At 33.2% G+C, this 25,799-nt stretch overlaps 5 protein-coding genes across 7 annotated transcripts in view; 2 read left to right on the top strand and 3 right to left on the bottom strand.

Annotated features, from left to right (window-relative positions):
- The first annotated feature begins 145 nt into the window (after positions 1 to 145).
- Positions 146 to 7,080, top strand: LOC102591358 (outer envelope protein 80, chloroplastic-like). 3 transcript variants are annotated; one of them, XM_006351183.2, is made up of 16 exons: positions 146 to 862; positions 1,045 to 1,138; positions 1,299 to 1,381; positions 1,488 to 1,582; positions 1,667 to 1,736; positions 2,317 to 2,410; positions 3,256 to 3,340; positions 3,443 to 3,478; positions 4,249 to 4,402; positions 4,481 to 4,615; positions 5,292 to 5,362; positions 5,453 to 5,531; positions 5,632 to 5,747; positions 5,872 to 6,019; positions 6,492 to 6,561; positions 6,717 to 7,080. In XM_006351183.2, exons 1-16 carry the CDS (start codon positions 239 to 241, stop codon positions 6,869 to 6,871), a joined length of 2,109 nt encoding a protein of 702 aa, XP_006351245.1. In that variant the 5' UTR covers positions 146 to 238; the 3' UTR covers positions 6,872 to 7,080. The 3 variants fall into 3 exon arrangements, with proteins under 3 accessions (XP_006351245.1, XP_015165897.1, XP_015165898.1); XM_015310411.1 differs by having other exon boundaries at positions 771 to 862; positions 1,049 to 1,138; XM_015310412.1 differs by having other exon boundaries at positions 771 to 862; positions 1,049 to 1,138; positions 1,291 to 1,381.
- A 161-nt stretch (positions 7,081 to 7,241) lies between these two features.
- Positions 7,242 to 12,149, bottom strand: LOC102591015 (probable sugar phosphate/phosphate translocator At5g04160). The gene is made up of 4 exons (XM_006351182.2): positions 11,544 to 12,149; positions 9,667 to 9,770; positions 7,873 to 8,101; positions 7,242 to 7,759 (listed from the first exon to the last, which is right to left on the bottom strand). The coding sequence occupies exons 1-4, from the start codon at positions 11,994 to 11,996 to the stop codon at positions 7,613 to 7,615; spliced, it is 933 nt and encodes a 310-aa protein (XP_006351244.1). The 5' UTR covers positions 11,997 to 12,149; the 3' UTR covers positions 7,242 to 7,612.
- A 3,093-nt stretch (positions 12,150 to 15,242) lies between these two features.
- On the bottom strand, positions 15,243 to 19,053 carry LOC102590661 (alpha carbonic anhydrase 4-like). Its single transcript, XM_006351181.1, has 7 exons — positions 18,910 to 19,053; positions 18,267 to 18,484; positions 16,911 to 17,017; positions 16,353 to 16,455; positions 15,908 to 16,066; positions 15,742 to 15,795; positions 15,243 to 15,335 (listed from the first exon to the last, which is right to left on the bottom strand). Exons 1-7 carry the CDS (start codon positions 18,998 to 19,000, stop codon positions 15,270 to 15,272), a joined length of 798 nt encoding a protein of 265 aa, XP_006351243.1. The 5' UTR covers positions 19,001 to 19,053; the 3' UTR covers positions 15,243 to 15,269.
- Positions 19,054 to 20,183: 1,130 nt separating this feature from the next.
- LOC102590318 (protein FATTY ACID EXPORT 1, chloroplastic-like) lies at positions 20,184 to 24,522 on the bottom strand. Its single transcript, XM_006351180.2, has 6 exons — positions 24,215 to 24,522; positions 22,438 to 22,675; positions 21,304 to 21,471; positions 20,761 to 20,807; positions 20,635 to 20,675; positions 20,184 to 20,537 (listed from the first exon to the last, which is right to left on the bottom strand). The coding sequence occupies exons 1-6, from the start codon at positions 24,317 to 24,319 to the stop codon at positions 20,444 to 20,446; spliced, it is 693 nt and encodes a 230-aa protein (XP_006351242.1). The 5' UTR covers positions 24,320 to 24,522; the 3' UTR covers positions 20,184 to 20,443.
- Positions 24,523 to 25,270: 748 nt separating this feature from the next.
- The window catches only part of LOC102590004 (DNA repair protein recA homolog 2, mitochondrial), a 6,311-nt gene continuing 5,782 nt past the window's right edge, over positions 25,271 to 25,799 (top strand). Inside the window, exons 1-2 of the mRNA XM_006351179.2 lie at positions 25,271 to 25,445; positions 25,606 to 25,654. Coding sequence (XP_006351241.1) covers positions 25,380 to 25,445; positions 25,606 to 25,654 — 115 coding nt within the window. The 5' untranslated portion in view covers positions 25,271 to 25,379. The remainder of the gene's footprint in view (positions 25,446 to 25,605; positions 25,655 to 25,799) is intronic.

The following is a 25,799-nucleotide window of genomic DNA, read 5'->3' as shown; positions in this document are numbered from 1 at the left end:
AGATTTTGAAAAAAAAAATCAAATATGATTTACTTATTTGTATGACGGTGGTGTCGGTATAGCTTTCGCGCAGCTGGACTAATAATACATGAATTTTCATAGTTATTTTAAAAGATATATATAACTTGCGCACTAACACCGCCTGGGTTTATAAATTCCAAAAGGGTTTAAGCACGATTCCCTCTCTTTCTCTGTTTCTGCCGGAGTGCGGCACGCCGGCGCCGGTGAACTTCCAGCTATGCTCCAAAACGAAGACGTTCGCTTCACTTCATCTTCTATAAAACTCCCTCTGTTCTCTCTTCCTCATCTACACCTCCGTACCCCAAACCCATTCATCGCCAATCTACACTTAGTTGTACAAAATTTTCCCAAATTCCCACACCCATTTCGTCAAAATCTCAACCCCACAGCTGCATTTTTGCGAACTTTATCCAAATTCCAACACCCATTTCATCAAAAGTTCAATCCCCAAAATGCAATTCTGCAATTTTTAAGAAAACCCATCATCCCATTTTCCTGGAATTTATCAAATACATCTCCTTTACTTTGCTGTGCATCAATCGCATTGAGTCAGAGCAACTTGGATGACTCAGCTCCGTCGTTGGGCACGAAAACCGGGAGTGGGAATGAGGAGAGAGTTCTGATAAGTGAAGTGTTAGTGCGAAGCAAAGATGGTGAAGAACTTGAACGGAAGGATTTGGAGAGTGAGGTATTGAATGCTCTCAAAGCTTGCCGACCCAATTCGGCGCTTACTGTGCAAGAGGTGCAAGAAGATGTGCATAGGATCATTGCTAGTGGCTACTTTTGCTCTTGTATGCCTGTTGCTGTGGATACTAGAGACGGTATTCGTTTGGTATTCCAGGTACTCAATCAAATAAAAAGAGTTTCTTTTGTATAAGCAAATGAAGATTGTATTATCAAATTTAAAGTTTCTAAGTAGTATTACCTGCATTCCAAATGGTTGTAATCTATAAACTAAAATGTATTATTTACTTAATTTTTTGGCATGTGTAATTGCTTATATCATTATGGTTTTGGCATAAGGTAGAACCAAACCAAGAGTTCCATGGTTTGGTATGTGAAGGAGCCAATGTGCTTCCAGCAAGGTTTATAGAGGATTCTTTTCGAGATGGATATGGTACACCTTCCTTATACTCTCTTTACACCTCTATTGTCATTTCTTTTCATATGCAGGAGCTTCTGCTTCTCTTTCAAGTATTTTGAATAATCAGCCTATATTTTACGTTATGTATGGTAAGCAACCCATGCTGTGCTTATTTTGGTGACAAGCAATGCAGGAAAAATTGTTAATATCAAGCGGATAGATGAAATAATAAGCTCTATAAATGGTTGGTACATGGAGCGGGGTCTTTTTGGAGCGGTTAGCACTTGATTATGAAATATGCAACCTGTTGTCATTTATTTTCGTTTTGAATGCCTTAATTTGTGATTTCAAAAATCTGAGTTAGAGTTACCTTGTCCTGTAGGTATCGAGCGTAGAAATACTCTCTGGAGGTATGATTAGGCTAGAGATTTCTGAAGCAGAGGTGAATAACATAGCCATCCGTTTCCTTGATAAGACGTAAGGACCCAATATTCTCATACCTATGCTTTTAATGAATGCAATAACTCTTAGCAACATCTTACACTTGCTTGCATGTCTCAGTGGTGAGCCAACTGTAGGGAAAACAAGGCCTGAAACTATACTTCGGCAACTTACTACTAAGAAAGGGCAGGTATAGTTAAAACAAGTCTTTTCTATTCTAATATAATTTTTTTTTTGTTCTTTTGATTATTTAGTGTTAAGCTGTCTTCTAGTATACTTGTTGTAATACCTGAAACTTTTATAGTTTGAAACATATTCTTAGTAGTTTTGTGTTTCTTATAAGTAGGTTACAATATATAAGAGTAGCAAACTAAAGTAGGTCAAGTATGTTAGTGCTTAGCACATACCTCCTGTCCGTTTCTTTTTCCAACGTCTGCTCGTTTGTGCCTGTTGTACAACATAAAAGCCCCAAATTTTTCTAGTTTATCTTTTTATACATCTTAATCTAGAAGTCACAGAGTTGACATTGTCTTTCTTTTTGTTTATTGCAAGGTCCTTAATCATGGTTTTCTCTTTGAGAGATTCACATAGTGTTAGTGTATCAAATGGCCAAAAGGTCTTACTCTTTGCCGCTTCTGTAACTTCTTAATTGTGAAATTGTTGATTTTGCAACTGCATGGAAGTTTTCAAATTGTATGTCACATTTCTTCCTGGGAAATCCACTATTGTTGTGATTATTTGAATGTCAAATTTGGTCTATTCTTCTTTAGGTTTACAGCATGCTTCAAGGGAAAAGAGATGTGGACACTGTCTTAGCTATGGGCATTATGGAAGATGTTAGCATTATTCCCCAACCTGCTGGAGGTGCTTTAGTGAAAGATGGTTTCAACTGTCTAATCTTGTTGCACTTCTCCTTGTGCTTATATGCATGTTTATCTTTGTTAAATGGTGCACCACTGGGATGTTTTCTTTTTCTGTTGGGTTTTCGGGCGTGGGCATTAGATGACAGAAATCGAGGATGAAATGATACTATAGTATCGAAAGAAAAAATATCATAATAATATTTTTTCTTTCGATACTATAGAAAAAAGTAATAATAATATACCCTTCGGGGTGGCCCAGTGGTTTGGGCTTGGGACTTCCATGTTGGAGGTCTCAAGTTCGAAACCCCTTGCCAGCGAAAGCAAGGGGTTTGCCTTCTGGGTCGAGCTCGTCGCACCGGGCTTGCCTAGTGTGGGACTGTGGGTTACCTCTCCTATGTGGTTTGCGAGCTATTGCATAGGAGCGGGGGTTTTACCATGTGCGCACTCAAAGGGTAGCGGCTGTGGGTTTCCCTTGTCATAAAAATAAAAATAAAAATCATAATAATGAGAAATTGTAGAGATTTGGTGTTTGCAGGTCATTGCAAGGAAAACAAAAGTTAAGGATATCAGGGAAAATCTTTATTTTAAAAAAAAATTGGTAATTTGTATTCCCCAGCATTAAGGGCTATGCTCACCACCTCCAAAAAATTATCAACAATGAACCTAGGGAACTCAAACTACTTACAAGGATCCTAGGAAATCTACCACCTGAATTACATTATCTATATTTCCTTCTTTAGGACAAAAAAATTGGTGGGCTCAGGGTCCTTCCTTACCCTTCTGGCCATCTACTGTGTGTGCTAGCATTGCTCTTTCTGTAGAGTAACTTTTGATGTTATATTGCAGACACTGGTAAGGTAGACTTAGTTATGAATGTTGTCGAGCGCAAGAGCGGGGGTGGTATTTCTGCCGGTGGTGGAATTTCAAGTGGGTATGTGATATTTGAGGCGTTATTATTCTTGGAAAACTCCTTTTTCATTATATCTCTGTTGGTTTCTCCACTGTTGTTTACTGGTATGTATTTTAATTTCAGGATCACAAGTGGACCCCTTACTGGATTGATTGGCAGGTAATTGGGATAGTATGAAATTCTCCGGGGTGTTAAGATCTGTTTTTAATTTTAGGAGATCTTTTTAGCGGTTAATGGTCACAGCATAGCTTTCTTCCATCGTTCTTTTAAGATGTTGAACACTTTGTTGTTTACATTTCTAGGTGGTTGAATTGAAATTCTTTTATGCTATACATATGCCAAGTATGTAGAGTTTTATTTATTAGGTTCAGTTAACATTTGGGACAACTTCTGAAGAAACCATTAAGGGTTTAAAGTGACTCTTTCTATTTTAAATGAAGCAGCATATTTCAGTGCTCTTCTTATTTCTTAGAAGCAGTGAAGCACTTTTACGAAAAGTTTAATCCCTTGGAGAGCACTTCTGCAAAATCTATAAATTTCTGTTACTTTTGGTGTTTTTATTTGGATAAACTGCAAATCTACTCTAAATAACTTTTATGAGAAGGACATTATGAAGATGCCAATATGACTATCTTTGCTCAGAAATGAAATCTGTAGCATGAGTTACCTTTTTTTTTCCCAGCTAAAATACTTCTAGGAAAGAAATTCTTGCATGGACTTCTTTTGAGAGACAGTATAGCTCTCTCGAAGAAAGCCTTAGATCACTATAAGGATACATCACTGTGAGTACTTAACCTGCTGAGTATTAGTAGTTATCTATTATAGTCGATATGTCTGCTTATTTCCACCTTGAATTATTTTCCCAAAGAAAGGTTTACTTTCAGTTTTTCTCCCAAGGATATGCTGTTCATTATGTCCTTTCATTTCAGTTGTGCCATATACCACAAGAATCTTTTTGGGAGAAATCAAAAGTTGAATTTGTCACTAGAGCGGGGACAAGTTGACTCAGTCTTTCGGATAAATTATACAGATCCATGGATTGAAGGAGATGATAAGAGAACTTCTAGATCAATTATGATACAGGTAATTTAATGTTCCCTAGAGTATATATCATGACAGTTCTTGAGAGCTCATTTCTACCTAACTTTCTATTTTGACTAGAATTCGAGGACACCTGGCACACTTGTTCATAACCAACCTGATGGTAGCCTGACGATAGGTCGTGTCACTGCCGGGATTGAATACAGTCGGCCATTCAGGCCAAAGTGGAACGGGACAGCTGGAATCATATTTCAGGTAGCTGTTATGTTAATGTCTTCAGATAATTTATGCCCTCCCATGAAATGATTATTTTAGTTTCAGATATGGTTTGCATGGTTATAGAGGGAAATGTAGAGATAAAGATCTTTATAGATATTTGGAGTGTATAACAGTTGATTTTTTAGTCTCCGGTTGACATTGAGTTGAATTGGTCACTCTAGGAGAATGACGATTTCTGCCTGTCAGAAACTCCACTGTTGTTTCCGTAAGGCCCATGGGGGTACTCCCCTCCATCATCTTGTCACATAAATTGGGACGGAGGGAGTAATAAAATTTCATTGAACTACTGTTGTTTCAGGGACCGAAGAGTATTTCCTATACATAAACTTTGGAGAATTCATTGTTAAAGAGAAACATAAAAATAAAAGATAAATGCTACTTGTGCTTAGCGATGCAATGATGACAAGACCTAGAAATAATTTAAGTCATTTATGCAATACTGAGCAGGAGCTAGGGATGAGTAGTTTGAATAATCTTTTAAGGAAAAGATTGTATTGTTAAAGAGTGTACCAAAGGATGAAGACTTTTCTTGTTTCTAGTCTTTGGGAATCAACAGAGTTATTTGATTATTCTTCCCAGTGTCTGACATATGCTTTGTTTCTCATTTCTGTTAATGCGGTTGCTACTTGTCCTTCTTATTTGAATTTCTCAGCGTGCTGGTGCTCGGGATGACAAGGGGAGTCCGATTATAAGGGATTACTACAGTAGCCCACTTACTGCAAGGTATAGATTGATGATGATTTATGCTGCCTAAAGTGTTGTATATCTGACCATAAGAAAGTGTCCAATGTGTTCCTTTCTGAACTGCTGCAGTGGCAATACTCATGATGATATGTTACTTGCTAAACTTGAGACTGTCTATACTGGTTCCGGTGACCCTGGTTCTTCAGTGGTTAGTTTCCTAATATTCTGCCAGATTCTGTCTAGTAAATAAAGGGATAGAAAAAAAATTGTGATGCACCCCTTTGATATTTCCCCCTGCTGTTTTGCAGTTTGTTTTCAACATGGATCAGGGACTTCCTGTGTGGTCAGACTGGTTAGTTTTCAACAGAGTCAATGCTCGTGCTAGAAAAGGATTGGCATTAGGTCCTATGCATCTTCTCCTAAGGTACAGTCTCCAGTTTTTATGATGATTAGCTCGAAGATGCTAAATTTGGTTTTTCTACCTACAGCTGTATCCTTTATAAATTCCCATAACTTAAATTGCTGGTTATTGTGAGTCTTTTTTTCAGCTTCTCTGGTGGTCATGTGGTTGGTAATTTTCCGCCTCATGAAGCATTTGCGATTGGTGGAACCAACAGTGTAAGAGGATATGAAGAAGGGGCAGTCGGCTCCAGCCGGTCTTATGTGGTTGGCTGTGGTGAAATTTCATTCCCTCTGGTGAGTGGAGGCAGTTGGAAACTATAATCTGATAGTTGAACTCATTTCTCTAGATATTGGTGGTTTTTGCTGTCTTTTTCGTCCATCCCAATGATGCATGGGTGCTATCTCGACTCTAACAAGATGGTTGTTGCTAATGTTCTTTTATTTTTAAAACACTGCTCTGTGCGTCTTTCCCTACAATTTCTTAGCTCTCTCTCTCTCCCTCTCCATCTCGGTTGCTGATAACTGTGGATTCAAGCCAGCTTCAATACACCATGAGGGACCTGCATCCCTCCACTCCACCAGGATGAGAAGGAAATGACCAAACTTTTTTGCCTCTATTATGCTATATGGACCCCAGTCTCCTATGGTCTTTGTTCCAGCTTCATCAACCATTAAAACCATTAAGCACACCCTTGGGTTTCTCTACAATATATTGGCATGAACGCTCTATGTGTAATCTTTCTTATCATATTCCCACATTTTGCAGATGGGGCCAGTAGAAGGGGCTGTATTTGCTGATTATGGTTCAGACCTTGGATCTGGTCCAAGTGTTCCCGGTATGTATCCCTGGTCTGATGTTGTTTACTATTTTGGCTGATGCTCCCCTCCCCTGTTCCCCCTGTTGAAAGGTAATTATTCTGAGTACTTGAACTCTGGATTTTAACATTGTGCATTGGCAACCTTTCATTTAATTGTTGTTTTTCATTGTCAGGTGATCCTGCTGGACCAAGGCGAAAACCTGGAAGTGGATATGGATGTGGGGTTGGTATTCGCGTAGACTCTCCATTGGGACCTTTAAGACTGGAGTACGCCTTCAATGACCAGCGGACTGGGAGGTTTCACTTTGGGGTTGGGTTAAGGAACTGATACTATTAGGATCTGCAATATTTGGTGATCCATCATATTGTTCATTTTTTTCTTGCTACCTTTCCAGTGGTTACAGATGACAGAAATAACAAAGCAGAAATTTGAAAATGAACACGAAAATGTCAATATATGAGTTGTTTCATTATTCATTATTTTTGTTGCATTCACTTATAACAAGAACCAACCACTAGTGTTTGGTGTTGTACTTGCATTTTGGTGTATTATCATAGACTTCTTGAGAAAAAAGGAACAAGATGATCCCCCTTACTAAAGTTACATTCTTGCTTCAAATACAATTGTAAGGCCTGACATTCTTGTCACTAACAAGAAGTTTATATACAAAAACAAACAAATATATATAGCCAGAGGATAACAGGAAAGCATCAAGAGATTATATTGATCTACTGTAACAACATATCATCTGATACAGCTACATACATCCTATCACATTGGCAAAAAGAATATAACAGAAGAATTTAACAGTTCCCATCCCTCGTCCCCTATAACGTTAGTGCAACAACAGAGAAACCAATACAACTGCATACATCCTATCCGTCTTGAACAAAAGGGACGAATGGAAATGATTTTCCAGCCCCCTGACCCTTTTTCCATTTCGTCTCTTGATCTATTGGCCACTACATTGCAATGATGATCTATGTATCACTAACTCTACCGTGCATCTAATGTTCAAGAAACAGAACTGGGGACTCACGACTTCAGAAAAGAAAGCTGTGTCTGAGCTCATTTGATTCTTCTCTTGGATTCCCCATAAGCAACAACCCCCATGACGGTCATTGCATAACCCGCGATGCCAATAAAAGTAACAGGATTACGGAAAAGAAGTATTGAGATAACAACAGCCACAGCACCCTTGGCATTCCCTAAGACCTACAAATGGTCATGCACATAGAATAAAGTTGTTTGAAATAGGTAAAAGTAAGCTAAGATATGACTACAAATTGGAAACAAAGGGGAAGGGGTAAGAGAAGGAGAGTGCAAACCTGGAGTGTCAATGCACTAGTATGCTTGGTTACCAAAAAGTTTAACAAGTTGGCCCCATATGCCATTATAGAATTGATCAAAATAAGTAGGACCAGGTATCGATGTGTTATAGCAAGCGTAATAGTGGCATCTATCACGTTGGGTTCCATTACGAGTGTTGCAGGCAGTAAAACTAGAACAGCAATTGGCGACATGTAAAGCAGTAGATTCATGGAGTTCAACTTTTCCCTAAAAAAATTACAGCAGGTTAAAGTGGCCGTCATAACATGTAAAACAGAAGATCAATGGAGTTGAATTTATCCATAAAAATAAAAACAGCAGGTTACAAACGAGGTCACAAAAGTAAAATATAACATGTATCAGCGAAACAAATGAATAAGCTATAATTTATCAAAATCATGACAAGGCTAAATATGATAATATATACTGAAGGGATGATCTTTTAAGTGTTGGAGATGAAAATTAACCACAACCTTTGACCACAGGAAACACCAAAAGCTATCTTCTCTCATATTCCAATATTTGGAAACTTGCGAATCCACAACATGATCTTGACATAATACACAGGATAAGAGGATATTTTTGTTATACAAAAAGTGGAAATGAGCAACAAAGGACTTTTGACTCCTCATTGTGGTCTTTCAGCCCTTTCAAATTTTCCACTATTCATTTTCCTTCAAATAATCTAATACGCGAAAAGAGGAGCTACGTCTTGTAGTTTTTTCTTTTCCTGACATCCACCTTCTCCCCCTTCAACTCGCTACAGCTTCCATCATTGTTCTAGGAAGTACCTAGCTATATCGAAGAACAAATTTCCTAATGAACATAACAGTATAGCTAAACTGCAACGTAGTAAACAGTAGTTCATATTCTCCTCAAGTATTCAAGCACCGATCATGATGCTTAACAACTTCGCTGTGTGCTTGTGTACCTGGATTTGGGTACTGGATCTTTATGGAGGCATTGGGCTTTAGACACGCCAGTTGGGCCTCCTTATCATCTGGGCCCTTATGTTTGTGATACTAACTTGTCAGCTCCTGGATTCACACCCATTTCTATCCTTTATATGTGGTTATCCTTGCATGGCTTGTACTGATGGACTTGTTAAGGTTTGCTCAACCCGTCTATGTCCATGATAAGGCCTGATAACCTTGCACAATTTTGATATTGTTGTGTGTATTCCTTCCTACTGATTTGTGGTGACATCTCCTCAAGCCAATCAACCTATCCGTTCTAGTTCAATTCATCGACTTCAAAACTTAACACCTCCTCTGTGCCGCGGACTCTTCAATGGTTTGAAGTAAAGTATATCACACTTTCGCACTCCTATTTGTTTGTTTTACTACTGGACACACAAGAAAACTGTTCCAGCATCACTCACTGCTGAGGGAGATTGATGGGCAACCTGCTACCTCCTTATAGGACTTCGAAAGGGCAGCCATTTTGCTAGTAAGCTTTGCATACATAAGTTCCTTAATAACCCTTCGCATCGCCATATGATCCAGGGAAAGGACTTGTCAAAAAAAAGTCAAGAGGTTCCATTGCCGTTGCTGTCAAACTGTTTTTCACAATGCGAATATGTCCCAAGGCTACCTCTTTCCATTTCATCTATTAAAAGTCCCGCAAACACATAGAAATGCATTGTTGTGGACTGAGAGTTCACATAGACCCGGAGGAACATGGTTGCATGTATTTCCATAAACTGACTAGTATAAGGATAAAAAAAAAACCACCAACAAAGAACTACAATACTTAAAACTTAAACAGATGGCAGGAAGTAGGAAATTACTAACCCTTCATTGGAAAGAAGGACGCCTTGAAGAACAGACTTAAAGGCTCTAGCAGCAGTTGCACCTATACACATGATAAATCCATAAAGGTGGAAGCTTGGCTCACCCTGTCAACAATTAAGATACTTATCAAACCACTAAAAGATCACATCAAGTAAATGAGTCGTTGGAAAGAGGATAGATGATGTCAACCAGTTGAAGAGCTTTTAAATTCAAGATGTTGAATTTTTTTTTCTTATCAAGGCGTAACTGATTTCAAGAACCAACAAGCAAAAAAGACAAAGGATTTAACAAGACAAAATATCTTACATACAGGTAATTCCTGCTAGTGCACAGCCATTATAATTTACACTAATAACATTCACTTACTCCCGACTATATTCGAACTATATTTGCAACTTCAGTAAGCTAATTTAGCTTACTCTTCATTAATAATTAGCATCTATGATAAACATTAAGAATTACAAAGTAATTTCCCTGAAGCACGTGATTTTGTATATAAATCTTTCTTCCATTTTCACTCTTCTCAAAAGGTAATTTATGTCAAATATATCTGAAGAAAATATAACTTGAAACTTGACAGATTTGGAGTTTATCAGAATATCCGATGACAAGGTATAAAGGTGGTAACATTTTCGTTAATTTTCAAAGTAAGGTAAGAAAGCTATAGATTACCTTGTTTTGTCACATGATAGACCAAATATTCCAGCTTTTCAAGCCTGCTTATTACTTAAAACTTGAAATAGTTAATTACCACTTCCTATTTACTTCAAATCCTCAATCCTCTACTTTGTTTGGATGGTTGTTACATATCATTTCATGTATAGTAATGTATTGTACTATATTGTATTGATGAATACAGTGGTTGGATAGAATGTATCGTTTTCCATTGTTACATAATGCACACATGAACAATTTGATGGACAAACTTATAAGAAAAGTAGGGCACGAGGTAGAACTATTATAAAAAGGTAGATTAAAGGATAAAGTAGGATTATTAGACAATAAGCAAAGATAAAATGAGAACAAAAGATAAGGTAACGACGCGATCACACCAAATCAGTGCTACATAAAAAGGGACTTTTTGTCGTTATGTAACAATGAATTTAATGATACAATACGAGTAACAATCAAAACAAACATAGCATTTAAACTAACAATACAATACAATAGGTAACAACCATCCAAACAAGCTGTTAAATTCTCACCAGCAGACTTTGGATCTCTCAGTTTGTTAAAAGTCTATTAATCATAAATGGCGACTACATTTGAAATCAATTTCAACGATATAAGTGCATGGTAGAGAAAAAACATTAGAATTTGCATAATGTATTAAAAGAGCAAACAAATCCCAGATCTGATCTCAAGCTGTAAGATTCACACTTCAAAAGAAAACCTTCAAAACCTCCAATTTTGTACTAGCAAGTATAGATCAACTACAGTTAGAGGAAAAGATAAAAGATCCCAAAAGGCTCAGAAAACAAGAAAAAGATTCCTCTTTTACTCATTAAAACCAAATCACAGCAATAAGATTCAGTGATTCACACTTCAAAAATCCTCCAATTTTGTACTAGCAAGTATAGATCAACTACATTTAAGGGGAAAGATACAAGATTCCAAAAGGGTCACTCAGAAAACAAGAAAAAGATTACTCTTATACTCATAAAAACCAAATCACAGCAAGATCAATAGAAATCAAATAAACAAAATTTCAAAACTAAACCAAAAATCAAATCTTTAAACATTTTCAACATACCCCACTAGCAAAGAATCCTCTTTTATACATAAAAAACCAAATCACAGCAAGATCAACAGAAAGCAAATAACCAAACTTTCAAAATAAACCCAAAAATCAAATCTTTAAACATTTTTCAACATACCCCACTAGCAATCACAACACCAGCAACCACAGGAACAAGACAACCATAAGTAATCCAAGCTTCCCTCTTCTGAGTGATCAGATAAGCAAACAAAGCTGTGAAAAACGGTGTCGTTGCACCGACAGCTTGATTGAATGATACAGGAAGATACCTTAAAGAAATGTTCCCACCAACAACAGACCCACAAAAGACAATGCTAAGAGTAGCAATTCTTAAGAATTGAGACCTTGATTTGATCCTCTGAATAGGTACAATCTTTAAGAAAACAATGGAAACATAGCTAAGAACAGCACAAGCTGACATATGACACATTGTGAGGAAAATAGGGAAAGAAAAACCATAGTTTGAGAGTAATAATTTGTTTAGGAGAAGGACACCAATGTTGGATGAGTACCAGATGATGATAAGTGAAGCAATGAAAAGGGTTTGTTTTTCTGATTGTGCTGATGACATTTTTGGTTTGTGGGTTAGTGAATTCTTGAATTTGTGAAGGAATTTCAATGAGTAAATCTTGTTGAGGGAATGTGTTTTGTTTTTCCTCGGATTGAGGAAATCTTTTATGTTTTTTGATTTGGTTTTTTAGTATGTATGTGTGTGTTTTTTGGGAATTTTTGTTAGATGTGTGTATAGGTGGAAGAAAGAGAAACAAATACTTTTTTTAAAAAAAATTAACTCTTTTTCCCATAAATTTGAATTATTTAAAGGGAGTATCAAATAAGGTAAAAGAATCATTTTCCTTTTTACGTTTGCAAGTGTAATATAGAAAAAAATTAATTACTATTTTCTTGATTTAGTGATGTGGACAAAAAATGGTCAATTAATATGAGACAAAGGGAGTAATAGTTAAGTGTCAAAAATACATTTAGATTATCTCACTTTTTTGAGTTTCACACTTGAAATATTGAAGGTGTGAGTTTGCTATCTGAACAATCACTCAATAGTTAGTGAAACACATCTCGACTAATTTCTGATGATATGTGTATACTCTCTCTTTTATTTAAAAATTTTGTCAGTGACACTCGATGTGAAAAAATAATTTGATCGTGGTCCGTGGCAAATCCAAAAATAAATTAATATTAGGTTAAATGTTTAAAATTATCACTATGTAAATTAATTTGTTCTAACCATGACATCGACTATCTTCTTGTCCACCTTCTTAGTCGTGATCTTGTATATGTCGTGTCATTGATATCTACGAAAGGGAGAGTTTAAGGTTTTAAAGAAGTCAACTAAATATATATTTAAAATATTAATGTGTAAGCAAATAGAGTTCATTATATAAATAAGGTGGACGAAGATTTTATGAGCAAACGTGCCTACACGCATTTCTACACAAATATTTTGGTCTAATAAACGTCTAGGTGTGTTTCGCCAACCAATGGGTGATAGTTCAAGTAGAAAAATTACTCTCAATAGTTTAGATATGAAATTTTCTTTCTCCTTCTCATATTAGTTGATCATCTTACTAAAAATAATTATCCTATATTAGTTGTCCACCTTACTAAATTAAGAAATCATTAATTAATTTTTTTTATATTACTCTTATAATTAAATTTTTTTAAGTGTTCACATTTGTTAGTAAAAATTCGAAGAAATTTTTAAAGGAGTTAATTAATAAAATTATCTTTTTATTTATGATTTTTTAATATGCATGTAAAAAGAAAAATAATAAAGTAATATGAAATGGGAGAGTAATAAAATGATATACTTTAAATATGTTTTTGATGCTTAACTCAAAATTTTACACACTCTCATGATAGCATCAAGAAAAATAAATGTGTAACTTGTGTTTGTATTATATTAAATTAAAAGAATTAAATAAAGATGTTACAAGAATTAAATGAGGTGTTAATTATTGAGCGTACTTGATAAATTTGTACTTAGACACTTTTTTGATAGGCTTGTAAATCAATATTTTATTTAGACAATATAAGGGGGAAAACGAATTTCACAATCAATTGAGGTAGGGGTGTGCACTATTCGGATTAAACTGAATAATCAAACTAAATCAAATCGAATTTTTATTTTGATTGGTTTTTTGATTTTTTGGATTAATAAATTATTATTTTTGATTTTTTGGTTTGGTTTCGAATTTTAAAAACAAAAACCAAAAAAAAAACAAATTTTATATATATATAAAATGTTTAGGTTTAGAATTAAATTGGAGTTAACCACTTTTGTCCCTTTTTGGTTATTGTCTTTCATGATGATTACATTTAAATTTTATGTTTGAACATCTATAATAGGTATACTTATAAGTATTGTGTTTTAAGTTGTACTTATAATTTATATTAGCAAGTATATTTAAGGGATTAAATATTATTACTTTGGTTATGTTATTAATTATTGACATAACCGAATAACCAATCCGAAAAAAGCCGAACCGAATAGAAAATCAAACCAAACCAAATTTATTTTGGATCAGATTGGGTTACACTTTTCAAAACCAAAAACCGAATGCACACCCCTAAATTGAGGTACTTTATTTTTATATGAGACAAGAAAACTAAAAAAAGAAAAAGAAAAGAAATCCACAAACATAAAAAATGAAAAAGGCCCAAAAAATACTTTATTCTTTGTATTACACAAAAGGAGAAAGAGTCCAAAGGGATTAATTCCTAGATATATAATTAGACATTTAAACATTAATTATAATGAATTAAACACACACACACACACACACATATATATATATCTCATTAAATTGCTTTTTTGACTTATGAGTCAAGTTTAAGAATTAGTCAATCTGAATTTTTACTAGTTTATAACATGCAAAAATAATTAGTCAACTTACTTTACTTTCTATTTTATCAATCAGATTTATTAATCGATCTATTACTTCTATAAAATCATATTTATGATATTTTACTTATGAATTATGAAGTATTAATTTAATAATATTGTTAGAATTGACAAGCTTATAGAGTTTTCATATATTATCAAATTTTCATGTTGATAAAAAAAAATAGAATTTTAAAAATCTAAATTACATAATTAAACAAAATTTAACTTCAACTTTAACTACTAATGGAAGCAAAGGGATGAATTGGTCAATTATTTTGCTAATAATGCTACATTTTGCATTTGTACAACATAATTGCACTAGTAGAAAGAACACAACATGTATTATGCTGGTTACACATAATATGTCATGAATGCAACACGTATTATGTAGATTATGTGTCGTATGTCAAGAAATTCAAAACTATTATATATAAAACTCTAATATTCAAGTGAAGAAAAATGGAAACAAAGTCATTAATCACGACTTATGAGTTTCAAATCACGCGTTATTCAACTTTAGATATTTCTCGATTATAAAAACAAAAAAGATGACCTCTTAGAGTAGATTGTGCTATACAAAAACTTAACTTGAAGAGAAGATAATTGTTTTCCTGTATTTTTCTCTTTTAACTAATTTATAAATGATCTTGTATAAAATTAAATATTTTTTATACTGTCAATGCATAAATTAAGATAGTATGCATATTTTTGGAAAGGAAAAAAAAAGACTAGAGTATATATATTTCCTTTTTGAGATACATGTGGACCTCATCTCAACTATATATATATGACTTTTAATTGGTTTTCAAATATTTCTATTTAAAAGATAATTTCCAATTACTTGACCACCATACATAGAGTATATAATAAGGTATACAATAATATTGCAATGAAGAAATACTCTTTTTTTTTTCTTTTAAAATTAACATGCCATCATCTATCTTACATAGCTAGATACACTGGTCTTCTATGTAAGCCTTGAACTGGTCTTGCATTTGCTTCAAATCCCTGTTTTAAAAAAAAAACATAACTAACATCAAAATCAAAAGTAACGCAAAGCATCCAACGTTGACAGGATTTAGTGAAGGAGTGCACTACAACAAGTGTAATGAGACAATCTACCTTAATAAAAGTATTAGTGACTGCTTTCACAGTTCGAACTTGGGAGACAATTTTACTACTTCTTCAAAGGCTCCCTTTCGATCTACTAATGACTTTTTTATTATTTATCTAAAGTAGTTTAACATGTGATACCAAACATACTAACATCTTACGTTTAGTTTTAGAAATTTCTATCCATGTACAATTGTTTATTTACAAAATTAACGAATTGTGTTTTCAACATTCGATATTTATCAAGTTATTTTTAATCAGCTAACTCAAACAATATCTAAAAGAGAAGTTTAATACTTACATCATGAACAGCATTTCTTAGTGCCATCATTTGTTCCATTGAAACAGTCCTTGCCTAAATTAGCCAATAAAATAGTCAATAATTGCAGATTAAAAAATTAAAATATCTTCTTCCCCTTTTTATATTATAAATTAATATCCATATAATATAATTTAAATATGAATACCTCATATAATACACTCCAAACAATACCCTCAGTGCATGGAGGAACAGTGAGTGAACCAATGTATCTATAGAAAGGTTCAGCTTTGACTCCAAGTTGTTGAGGGTCAACAAGTCCCAATTTAAGACCCTTATCATCAACTGTCTTCACATGGCCTATTAACTGGTCGCAAAATCAGAAATTTCGTTAAAAATATTTAAGTACAATTTCGATAAAGTCAATTAATAACAATCCTTCATTGAATGTAATTACGTAATTGAGTAGACGAAGAAGATAATGATAACAAAATTTATGACATTAGATTAAAGTTAGGTGATATGATATTGTACACGTGTCCTGCTCTAAGTCAAGTGACATAAGTACACTTGTCATTATCCTTCAAATTAGATGAACTTTACGTAACGAATATCAAACACAGAATAAAAAATCAAGAGAGAGGATTAGGTACCTCATCAAGAAAAGGGTTAGGGGCACCAATTTTGAAGGGTATAGCAACCACAGCTAATCTACCATCAGCACTCTGATGAACCATATGGGCTTCCATAGCAAAACTGTAAAGATTTTTCGTTATTCATGTCATCATTCTCGCTTCTAATATCAATTAATTAATATAATATAAATCTAAGTCTCTACTAGATCTCCGATTAGTTAACTCAACTAATAAGCACTTACTCTTTTTGTTCCAATTTATGTAACACATTTCGGATTTTGAGATTCAAAACAAGTCTATCTTTGACCGTAAATTTTTAATATATTTTGAATTATCAATTATTGTGACTTATAGTACTTTTTCCGTAGCACATAAATTTCATTTTAAAAATTTAAAGATTTCATGAGCAAATTCTTAATCAAACTTAAATTATTTACTCTCGAAAAATGAAATGTGTCACATAAATCGAGACAAGAGTTCTATATAGTAGGAGTAGTAAATAAGTTAAAGAGTCCATGCATTTATATAATTAGATAGAAATTTAAAACCATATACTATATTAATATATATACAAACCATTTTCCATCAACTTTGTGCTCAGAAGGAGTATGCCAATGGCATTGTTGTAATCTGTACTCAGTACCATCAATGTTGATACTTCCTGCATCTGTTTCCCATTGCAACTGCCAAAACACTCATTATTTATCCGAGCGGATTCAGAATTTCAAGAAGATGAATATCATATATTATAACTGAAAAGTTCAAAATTTATATTTAACGATTCAACTTATATATATGTTCTTATCATAAATCTAATACACTAAGTTCAAAATTTATATTTAACGATTCAACTTATATATATGTTCTTATCATAAATCTAATACACTAAGTTCAAAATTTATATTTAACGATTCAACTTATATATATGTTCTTATCATAAATCTAATACACTAAGTTCAAAATTTATATTTAACGATTCAACTTATATATATGTTCTTATCATAAATCTAATACACTAAGTTCAAAATTTATATTTAACGATTCAACTTATATATATGTTCTTATCATAAATCTAATACACTAAGTTCAAAATTTATATTTAACGATTCAACTTATATATATGTTCTTATCATAAATCTAATACACTAAGTTCAAAATTTATATTTAACGATTCAACTTATATATATGTTCTTATCATAAATCTAATACACTAAGTTCAAAATTTATATTTAACGATTCAACTTATATATATGTTCTTATCATAAATCTAATACACTAAGTTCAAAATTTATATTTAACGATTCAACTTATATATATGTTCTTATCATAAATCTAATACACTAAGTTCAAAATTTATATTTAACGATTCAACTTATATATATGTTCTTATCATAAATCTAATACACTAAGTTCAAAATTTATATTTAACGATTCAACTTATATATATGTTCTTATCATAAATCTAATACACTAAGTTCAAAATTTATATTTAACGATTCAACTTATATATATGTTCTTATCATAAATCTAATACACTAAGTTCAAAATTTATATTTAACGATTCAACTTATATATATGTTCTTATCATAAATCTAATACACTAAGTTCAAAATTTATATTTAACGATTCAACTTATATATATGTTCTTATCATAAATCTAATACACTAAGTTCAAAATTTATATTTAACGATTCAACTTATATATATGTTCTTATCATAAATCTAATACACTTTTAATCGACTCAATCTAATAGCTTATAGTCTTATACCAATTAAATATCAATAAAAGAGAGTTTTCGTATAAACTCATCATTTGATGTTTCACTTAGTAAATGGATGATTTATCGATTTATCCAATAAACTATTAGGGGCTTAAATAATTTAAATTTTTACAAATATGAAATGTACCATGATTATTTTAGAGTTACGTACCTTGATATCATGACCTCTGTTAACTATCATAGCAGGGGCATTTTTGTAATTTGGTTTCAAACGAGGGATAGCAGTGGTAATTTTCACAGTTTTGTTACGGAAATTAACGGGAGACTGAAATAATCCAGTTTCACATAATTTCCATTCGGATTTAATCGTACCCCAACTTTCTGGTCCTTCTGTTGTTCCCAACAAGTAACTGAATTTTGACTCATCATCTATTAATATTGTGTCACAAAAAAATTAATAATTAAAAAAAACGATACAAAAATATTTGATATGAAAACATAATTCAACAAGAAAGGAAAAAAAACAAAATCACATGGTTAAGAAAGGTGAAACTAAAATTAAAAAAGTGTAATACTTACCTTAAAATTATCGAAAATAGAATAATTTTACCTTCCATTTGTTTTTGGTATCAAATTAATATTCTATTTCCAATAATTTAAGAGCAATTCTAATCCTTTTATGATGTAAACATTAAGACAGAATTATCTATGATACATATATAAAAAATGTTGAAATTTTCAAATTATTAAAAAAATTTAAAGGGGTATCAATTCTAACTCATATAATATATAACCATAATTTTTTTTTTGACATATCTATATCTGTATAATTTTTCGATCGAAGGAATACATACCAACTTCATTATCACCATTAGCATTGCAAATTGTGTATGATGAAATGAAGATAAATGCAAACAAAATTGGGAAGAAATTTGTCTTGGCCATGTTTGGTGGTTGTGCTAGGTTGCTCAGCCGTTATACGGTGGCGGTTCACGGTGGTGGTGGTGATGGTGGTGCTGGATAACCTTTTAATATATATTTTTTAAATATATGTGATTTTTTATTTACAAAAACTCAAAAAGGTGCCAGCAACTACAAAAATGGAAGAAAAAAATGTGAAATTTATATAGAAAATTTATGCGTTATTTTAGGAATTTGTGGGGGATGTATGACATTAAAATAGGAATTAATTAATTAGTTACCATGAATATTATCGATAGTGAGTTAGTTACTATTTTTATCGTGGATAGTAAGTTCTTCATCAACATATTCTTTATTTATAATAATTACTTAAGAAGTTACTTTTAATTGTATGAGAATTTTTTTTTTACAGTGTATTATTGGGTAAAAGTTAAACTCATTTTAGTATAACCATTAATATTATCATAACCAAGTGAGGAGCAAATTAAAATTGTCAAAATACTTGAATATGGATCATTATAATCATTAATCTACTCATATATATATCTCGGTCAGAAAATTCTTTCTTCAAATTTCGAACATTCCCTTTAATTTATTTTTTAAATTACTCATATTTAAAACAATTTTTCACAAGCACCCCACCTCATACAATTAGTTACGTTGGAGGGGCAATGGGTATTCACCTTTTGAATTAAACAAAGTATTAGGGGTTTCGTATCAACTTTCATTCTAAAGGAAATGGAAGAACCAATGCAAGCAGTTTGAATTTGATAATGACTTCTTTAGTTTGGTAGGGGGATGAAAAACTACTTCATTCTATGAAACAACCGAAAACTCAAGAGGTATCGCCTTTGGAGAAGCATTTGCCGATAATCAAAGCCCTCACTCTAATTATGTCGTGGGGGATCTTGTATATGATACGACTTCGTAGAAGCAAACTTATAACGGAGGGTATAAATGACGATTTCTTTATAAGATTTTACTACCAACCGGTTAATCCGGTTCAATCCCATGGAAATTTGTAAAAACACCACACCTGAATGTAACTAGGTTGGAATTGAGGCGTAGTTGATGATGTTATATATCCGAATCAATTAACAAAAACTCTAAATTTCCCAAACATTAACAAGGAAAAAGAAAGAAAAACCAGAATAAAAACTTTGAATTGAAAGAAACTACTCTATAAAACAACAATAGGAGGAGAAAATATGAAGAAAAAAACACTGAATTCTATGCTTCAAGTACTTAAAATGATCCATACATAACAATTTGTATAATCCAAGCTATTATAACATTCATTCTGCCACCAGCAAGTTGCTAATGAACAAACTCCTATGACATTTTAGCAAACTCATTCTACATTCCAAGACCAATATTATCGAAACGTTGCTCACTCTCCCTCATTGCCAACATGTAACTCGCGCAAACTAACAGATTTGCTCACTGAAGAACTGTCAACGATTTTCACTAATATGCCCCTGAAGTAGATGCCTTCAACTTCTTAGGTGGTGGATTACCCCCAGACAGTATCACATAAGAGTAGAAGCAGAACATTGCAGCACTGTAAAGTTAAACAACAAATTGAAGATAACATTGCACGGTTACACCTGGTAATGAATACTCGAGAAGAGAAGAAAGAAAAGAAGACGTTGCAATACCTGATGGCAGCAAAGAAGCCAGTAGGGAACATTTTTCCTGTCTGCAAAAACAAAACAAAAAGACCTTTTTAATAATGCAATCCCGGGAATAAGCCAACAGAAGACTTTGGCAATATGAAGAACTACCAGTGAGAAGGTCTGCATATTTTTCCACAGAAGGGCCGCAGCAAGTACTGCAGGACAACAAAAGGGGAAATAAAGAATTAGCGGAAGGAAGATATATTCTGCTATCCGTATTAGCAGGTCAGGGACCAGAAAAGATAGAGTTCATTAAAATATTCAACTCTATAGCAGACATATACAATTGTATAGACACAATACGTAAAAGTGAATTCAAACCCTGTATTAATTTCAATTAGTAGCAGCGTATTTTGAAAAGTTAACTGTGGATGGAAGTTGTTAAAATTTGAAGTGCGCAAAAAATAAAAATTAGCCTTGGCAACTGATATCAATGTGACATCGGTTCATAGGTCCATCAAATTATGGATGCCGTTGTTATTGTATTATGGAGTAATAAACATATCTATGATCACATACAATTTTAAACCTATAATCGGATTAGAAGAGATTTACTATTTATGCCCAAAGGAAGTGTTCCCGGTTCACAACCAATAACATGTAGACTGCCCAACAGCTACAAAGAGATGAGGCAGACAAAACGGCAAATACCTGCTTGACCCAATATGAACGGAAAGCTAGTTTTCCCTTCCCGCCACACCTTCATGCTAATGGTGCTGAGGGACAATAATGCACCTCCAAAAAGAACACCACTGCTTAATGTGGCAGGATTTCTTGAGAAAATAAAACCAATAAGTCCTCCCGTGAAAACAAGACCACCTGTGAAGAGAATCAATGAGTTGTTACCATAACTCTAAGAAGTAAAGAAGAGATAGCGAAAACGTCAAATCATTGTGTCTTATGCCTAGTGCTTTTATAGACGCTATGTACAATACAATAGTTTAAAGTAGTCTAGTGACAGTACAGTAGAACATTGAAACACTTATCTATTGATGCACCTATATTTTAGAGCATCCACTCAAGGAAAAGCTTAAAGAAATATACCAAGTTTATTACATGTGCACCTAACATGGGTATAGCCAGATAAGTGTTGCCCACTCACGTGTGAGATACATTTTCCAGAATTGGCGGTCTTGCAGGTTAAAAGAAATGTATTAAACATTTATCCTGATGTTCATAACAGAATTGACAGATGAGAAGTGAACGAATAGGCTTAAATTTCCAATAAAGAAAAAACCTTTACATGACAACTCTTGATCCTAGTCTATAGAGTCAAGTTTTCTTCATATTTCTGTTAGTAAATCAATCTTGAAAAGTTTTACTTTCAACTGACACTTGGATTTAAGAAAAGGACCAAGGATTGAGTGATCGCTCATTGTCAAAGTTCATAAGTGGCATTCTTGACTTGGAAATGTTTAGAAATACTTGAAGGAAATGCACTAAGCTTTCATTTTAAGAAAGGTGGGGAGCATAGTGTGTCACCTTCATCTTCTTGTTCAATAATCAGAGAGATTACGGAGGAAAGTTTTTTTAAAAAGGAACAAAATCAACTAATATGTGATGGGCTAAATTTGAAGAGATTTTCAAAACCTCTAAACTGGCTGAATTAACAAGTGGACAAGAGACCAAGTTAACAAAAAATGGAAGATGATGTGGCAAAGGTAAAAAATTGACACTTGTTTGTACCACTATACACATTGTGAAGAGAAGTATGAAATATGGAATCCTGTGAATAGAGAAGCATAGATGTTCCTCTGCCTCCTCAGAGTATAAGATGATACTCACCAAAGGGAATTCCTAAGCAGAAATCATGAATTTTTGCAGCCTTTTTTGGCTGGCTGCTGGAGTTCTCTTGCACTGACTCATTTATTTCTTTCTCAGTGACATTTTCTTCTAGTGCAGAATATGAGTTTGATGCAGTCCCATTAAGTGATTGCGATGAATCTGTTGCATAACTTAATGTGGTCCTGTTCTTTAAACTGGATTCATCTGTGCCATGCCCATCGTTACTCATAGCAATTACCTGAAATCCATGATAAACGAAGTTTGTCTAAGTGAAGGAATACAGATTCCACAAGGCGAGTCACTCCCTTACAGACAAAGTGAAGGAATACAGATTCCACATGGCGAGTCACTCCCTTAGAGAACAAAATGTCATGCACCGTACTAAAATGTCAAACTAAAGGAGCAAAAATATCAGAAAGGGAAAAAGACAGTTACGTTTTGAAGTCAAATACCTACTATCAGCAAAAAAAATTACCATTTAACTCTGAGTTTGCTTCAAGAAAACATAGAAACAAAAAGAGTAAGAGGGAAAGTAAAACACTAGCTTACAGAAGGTGCAACTCCTAAAATCAGAAAAACAATAAGATAACAATTGAGTATAACTCTGTATGGAAGCATCATGGAAGTTTTGAGGGTATTTTAGATTTGAAAATCTTGGCTCCCAGAGGTCCACTCTGGCCTAAGATTAGATGTTATATACTTGTTTTATAAAAATAAATATAGAAGTAGTTTCAGGCTCCGTCTTTCATCTATTTATGAGCAAAATCATATTCAGAAGGGGGAAGTATGCATCAATCTTCGGCTGAATAAATTATAATCACATTAAAAGTAAGTAATTTTATTGGTCAAAATATATCAACCAATCAATCAACTATTCCTCAATCACAAATTAGTTGGGGTCAACTATACAAATCCCATAAGACCATTCCACTTTATTCGGGCCCAATTTTTTGTGTCCAAACATATGATTGCTGAATATGCCCTATAAGTTTATCAGGAGGCACTACTTAAGAAGATAAGTCTCTTAAGATGAAATCTTATCGACAAAAAAAGATGTTAGAAGCTCTAAATGATCACATATTAGACCACGATAAACCTTACACCATATATCAGTGGAGTAAAAACATACAAGAGCACTCAATAAACAGAACGATACAAAATCTTAAAATTCTTTCATTTTCCCAGCATTAGCCCCCAAGCAGTTAGTGGCAGATTCAAGATTCAAGCTTTCTCTTATACACGATAACACACCACATAATTTCATTTGCCTTCCTGCTTAAGGCACTAGTTCGAATGGAAACCCATGCCCCTTTGAACAAAGTCTCCCCCTTTGACTAGTGCTACTTCCGGTGAAAGGAATGAAGATCTTTCATATAGACAACCGACAGACACAAGACATATACCAACTGAAGAAATAAGGAACTAAAAAAGCTAGTCTTTTTGTGGGGATGGTCTAATTTACTAGTGACAACGAAGTTCTCGGTAATTAGCAAGGGAGAAGGAGGATCAACTAGTTCTGTGAGTTACATCACCACTTTTGAAACTATGGATACCACCTAACAACATAAACATATACTTCAAATAAAATTTCAACTATAATATGGTTCAAGCTCAGAGTAATGGATGCATCCCCAACATTTACAGAAAACACTAGTTTCCCAATACCCCAAATGAAATTATGAGGAAAAACATGTCTTGGTAACAGAGAATAGACAAATAAAATTCTGGGGTTCCATAAAAATCAATTCTTGATGTGAAAAAAGGGAAAAGATTGTACCTTTAGGGGAAAAGTAGAACATGGGTGCAATGGTCGACTATGAAACTGTACTAATCTGCGATTGATTGAAGAAAAACAAGAAAGCTGAGAGATTGCCAAAGACATGGCTGCTTACAATGGATGTTGAATCTTGATTTGCTTCCAAAAAATTTCTCAGCGTACAAAAATCAAGAAAAATGTGTGTTTTGAGTTTGAGAAAGTCAAATAATGTTAGGTGCATACAATTAATAAACTTTGATTTGACTGATTAGGCTTCAGTTTTTTACTTTGAAGTAGTAGATAGATTCTTATGAAAAATCAAACAGTTTCTTCAGATCTATTTTTCCCCTAATTATATTTGAATAATTAGTTGGTAAAGAAAATAAGGGCAGGGACAAAAAAAGACAAGAATTCCTGACATTTTTTGTTTTTTTTAATCATTTAAGCATGCTAATTAATTAAAGATTTACTTTCACATAAATTTATCATTTGATAACAATAAAAATATAATCTTTGATATAAACACCAAACTGAGTAATTTTTTTTTAAAGATGAGTTAAAGTAGGTTAATTATTTTATTTTTAACATAATAATGTATATGTATTGTGGTATTTAAGTTAAACCATGAATAAACACACACAAAAATGCAAATTGATCCTATATAGTATTAGATGGTAAGCTAGGAAATATTTAAGCTTACAAACACATTAATAGCACAACTTTTTCAAGCTATTAACTACTCTAAATTTCTCTCAATGAATAAATCCTTTAATACTTTTTTATTTATTAGACCAAAAAAAATTATCAAGATTTTTTTTAAATTTTTTATTTTTTATTTTTTGGTTTACCATTCGACACATTAGAACTCGATTAAATTTGAATTCGGGTGGATAAGTCACACATTGGAGCTAACAAAGGCAATTTGCTGATTCCATACTCCCCTAATTCGAAAGCTTTAATTAACGATAAAGAAATACTTACCACTTCGCAATATTGATTGGTTAATTACTAAGGGGTAATCTAATAAGTATTACAAAAAAATGGTTTTTCTTTTTAATTTTCCCCCCTTATCATTCTTGAAAAAAGGAAAAAATAAAAGCTCTGCTTGTAGATTAATGGCAGGACTATAATACAGCTGCTAAAAGCTCCAAAGTTGGAGTAGCACAGATGCCCTAGGGAACAAACAATGGTGCTTCAATTTCTTCGCTCTCGTTGCCTTTCTGCTTTCCCCTTATCTTCTTTCAAACCTCAGGTAATTTTTACTCTCTTTACATATATACAAGTAAAAAGGTGTACTTTTTGGAGTTATGGGGTTTGTTATTTTTGACTAAGAATTCAGTCATAAGTATAGTGTTCTTAGTTTTGGCTAATTATGTGTTCTTTTTTGCTTTTTTGGGGTTAATTGTTATCAGAATGGAATGGCTTGGAGAAGGATGCGTAGTGTTTATGCATCTTCAGCAGGTAGTTAAAAACTATCTTTACTTGTTTAGTTTTTTTCTTATGATTGTAAAGTTCTAATCTTTTTTTGTTTTTTGTCATAAAAAAGTTCAAATCTTTTTTTTTTTTGGGGTGGTGGTGGGTGGGGTGGGGTGGGGTGGGGATATAA

This window comes from Solanum tuberosum, unplaced genomic scaffold, assembly GCF_000226075.1.
Source record: "Solanum tuberosum cultivar DM 1-3 516 R44 unplaced genomic scaffold, SolTub_3.0 scf00129, whole genome shotgun sequence".
NCBI lineage: Eukaryota > Viridiplantae > Streptophyta > Magnoliopsida > Solanales > Solanaceae > Solanum > Solanum tuberosum.
The sequence above is the reverse complement of the archived record's forward strand: the minus strand, read 5'-3'. Positions and strand labels throughout refer to the sequence as shown.

What these genes read in the sequence shown, in the direction of transcription:
- LOC102591358 (XM_006351183.2), top strand. Translation starts at nt 239, where the DNA reads ATGCTCCAAAACGAAGACGTTCGCTTCACTTCATCTTCTATAAAACTC. An exon ending in TATTCCCCAACCTGCTGGAG is followed by an intron (nt 2,411 to 3,255) that starts GTGCTTTAGTGA and finishes GTTATATTGCAG; the next exon opens with ACACTGGTAAGGTAGACTTA. An exon ending in CTTACTGGATTGATTGGCAG is followed by an intron (nt 3,479 to 4,248) that starts GTAATTGGGATA and finishes CTTTCATTTCAG; the next exon opens with TTGTGCCATATACCACAAGA.
- LOC102591015 (XM_006351182.2), bottom strand. Translation starts at nt 11,996, where the DNA reads ATGTCATCAGCACAATCAGAAAAACAAACCCTTTTCATTGCTTCACTT. An exon ending in GTGTTGTGATTGCTAGTGGG is followed by an intron (nt 9,771 to 11,543) that starts GTATGTTGAAAA and finishes AATTGTTGACAG; the next exon opens with GGTGAGCCAAGCTTCCACCT. An exon ending in CTAGTGCATTGACACTCCAG is followed by an intron (nt 7,760 to 7,872) that starts GTTTGCACTCTC and finishes GACCATTTGTAG; the next exon opens with GTCTTAGGGAATGCCAAGGG.
- LOC102590661 (XM_006351181.1), bottom strand. Translation starts at nt 19,000, where the DNA reads ATGGCCAAGACAAATTTCTTCCCAATTTTGTTTGCATTTATCTTCATT. An exon ending in TAATGGTGATAATGAAGTTG is followed by an intron (nt 18,485 to 18,909) that starts GTATGTATTCCT and finishes CAATATTAATAG; the next exon opens with ATGATGAGTCAAAATTCAGT. An exon ending in TAAGAAATGCTGTTCATGAT is followed by an intron (nt 15,336 to 15,741) that starts GTAAGTATTAAA and finishes TTTTTAAAACAG; the next exon opens with GGATTTGAAGCAAATGCAAG.
- LOC102590318 (XM_006351180.2), bottom strand. Translation starts at nt 24,319, where the DNA reads ATGTCTTTGGCAATCTCTCAGCTTTCTTGTTTTTCTTCAATCAATCGC. An exon ending in GTTCTACTTTTCCCCTAAAG is followed by an intron (nt 22,676 to 24,214) that starts GTACAATCTTTT and finishes CATGGATTTCAG; the next exon opens with GTAATTGCTATGAGTAACGA. An exon ending in GGCTTCTTTGCTGCCATCAG is followed by an intron (nt 20,538 to 20,634) that starts GTATTGCAACGT and finishes TTAACTTTACAG; the next exon opens with TGCTGCAATGTTCTGCTTCT.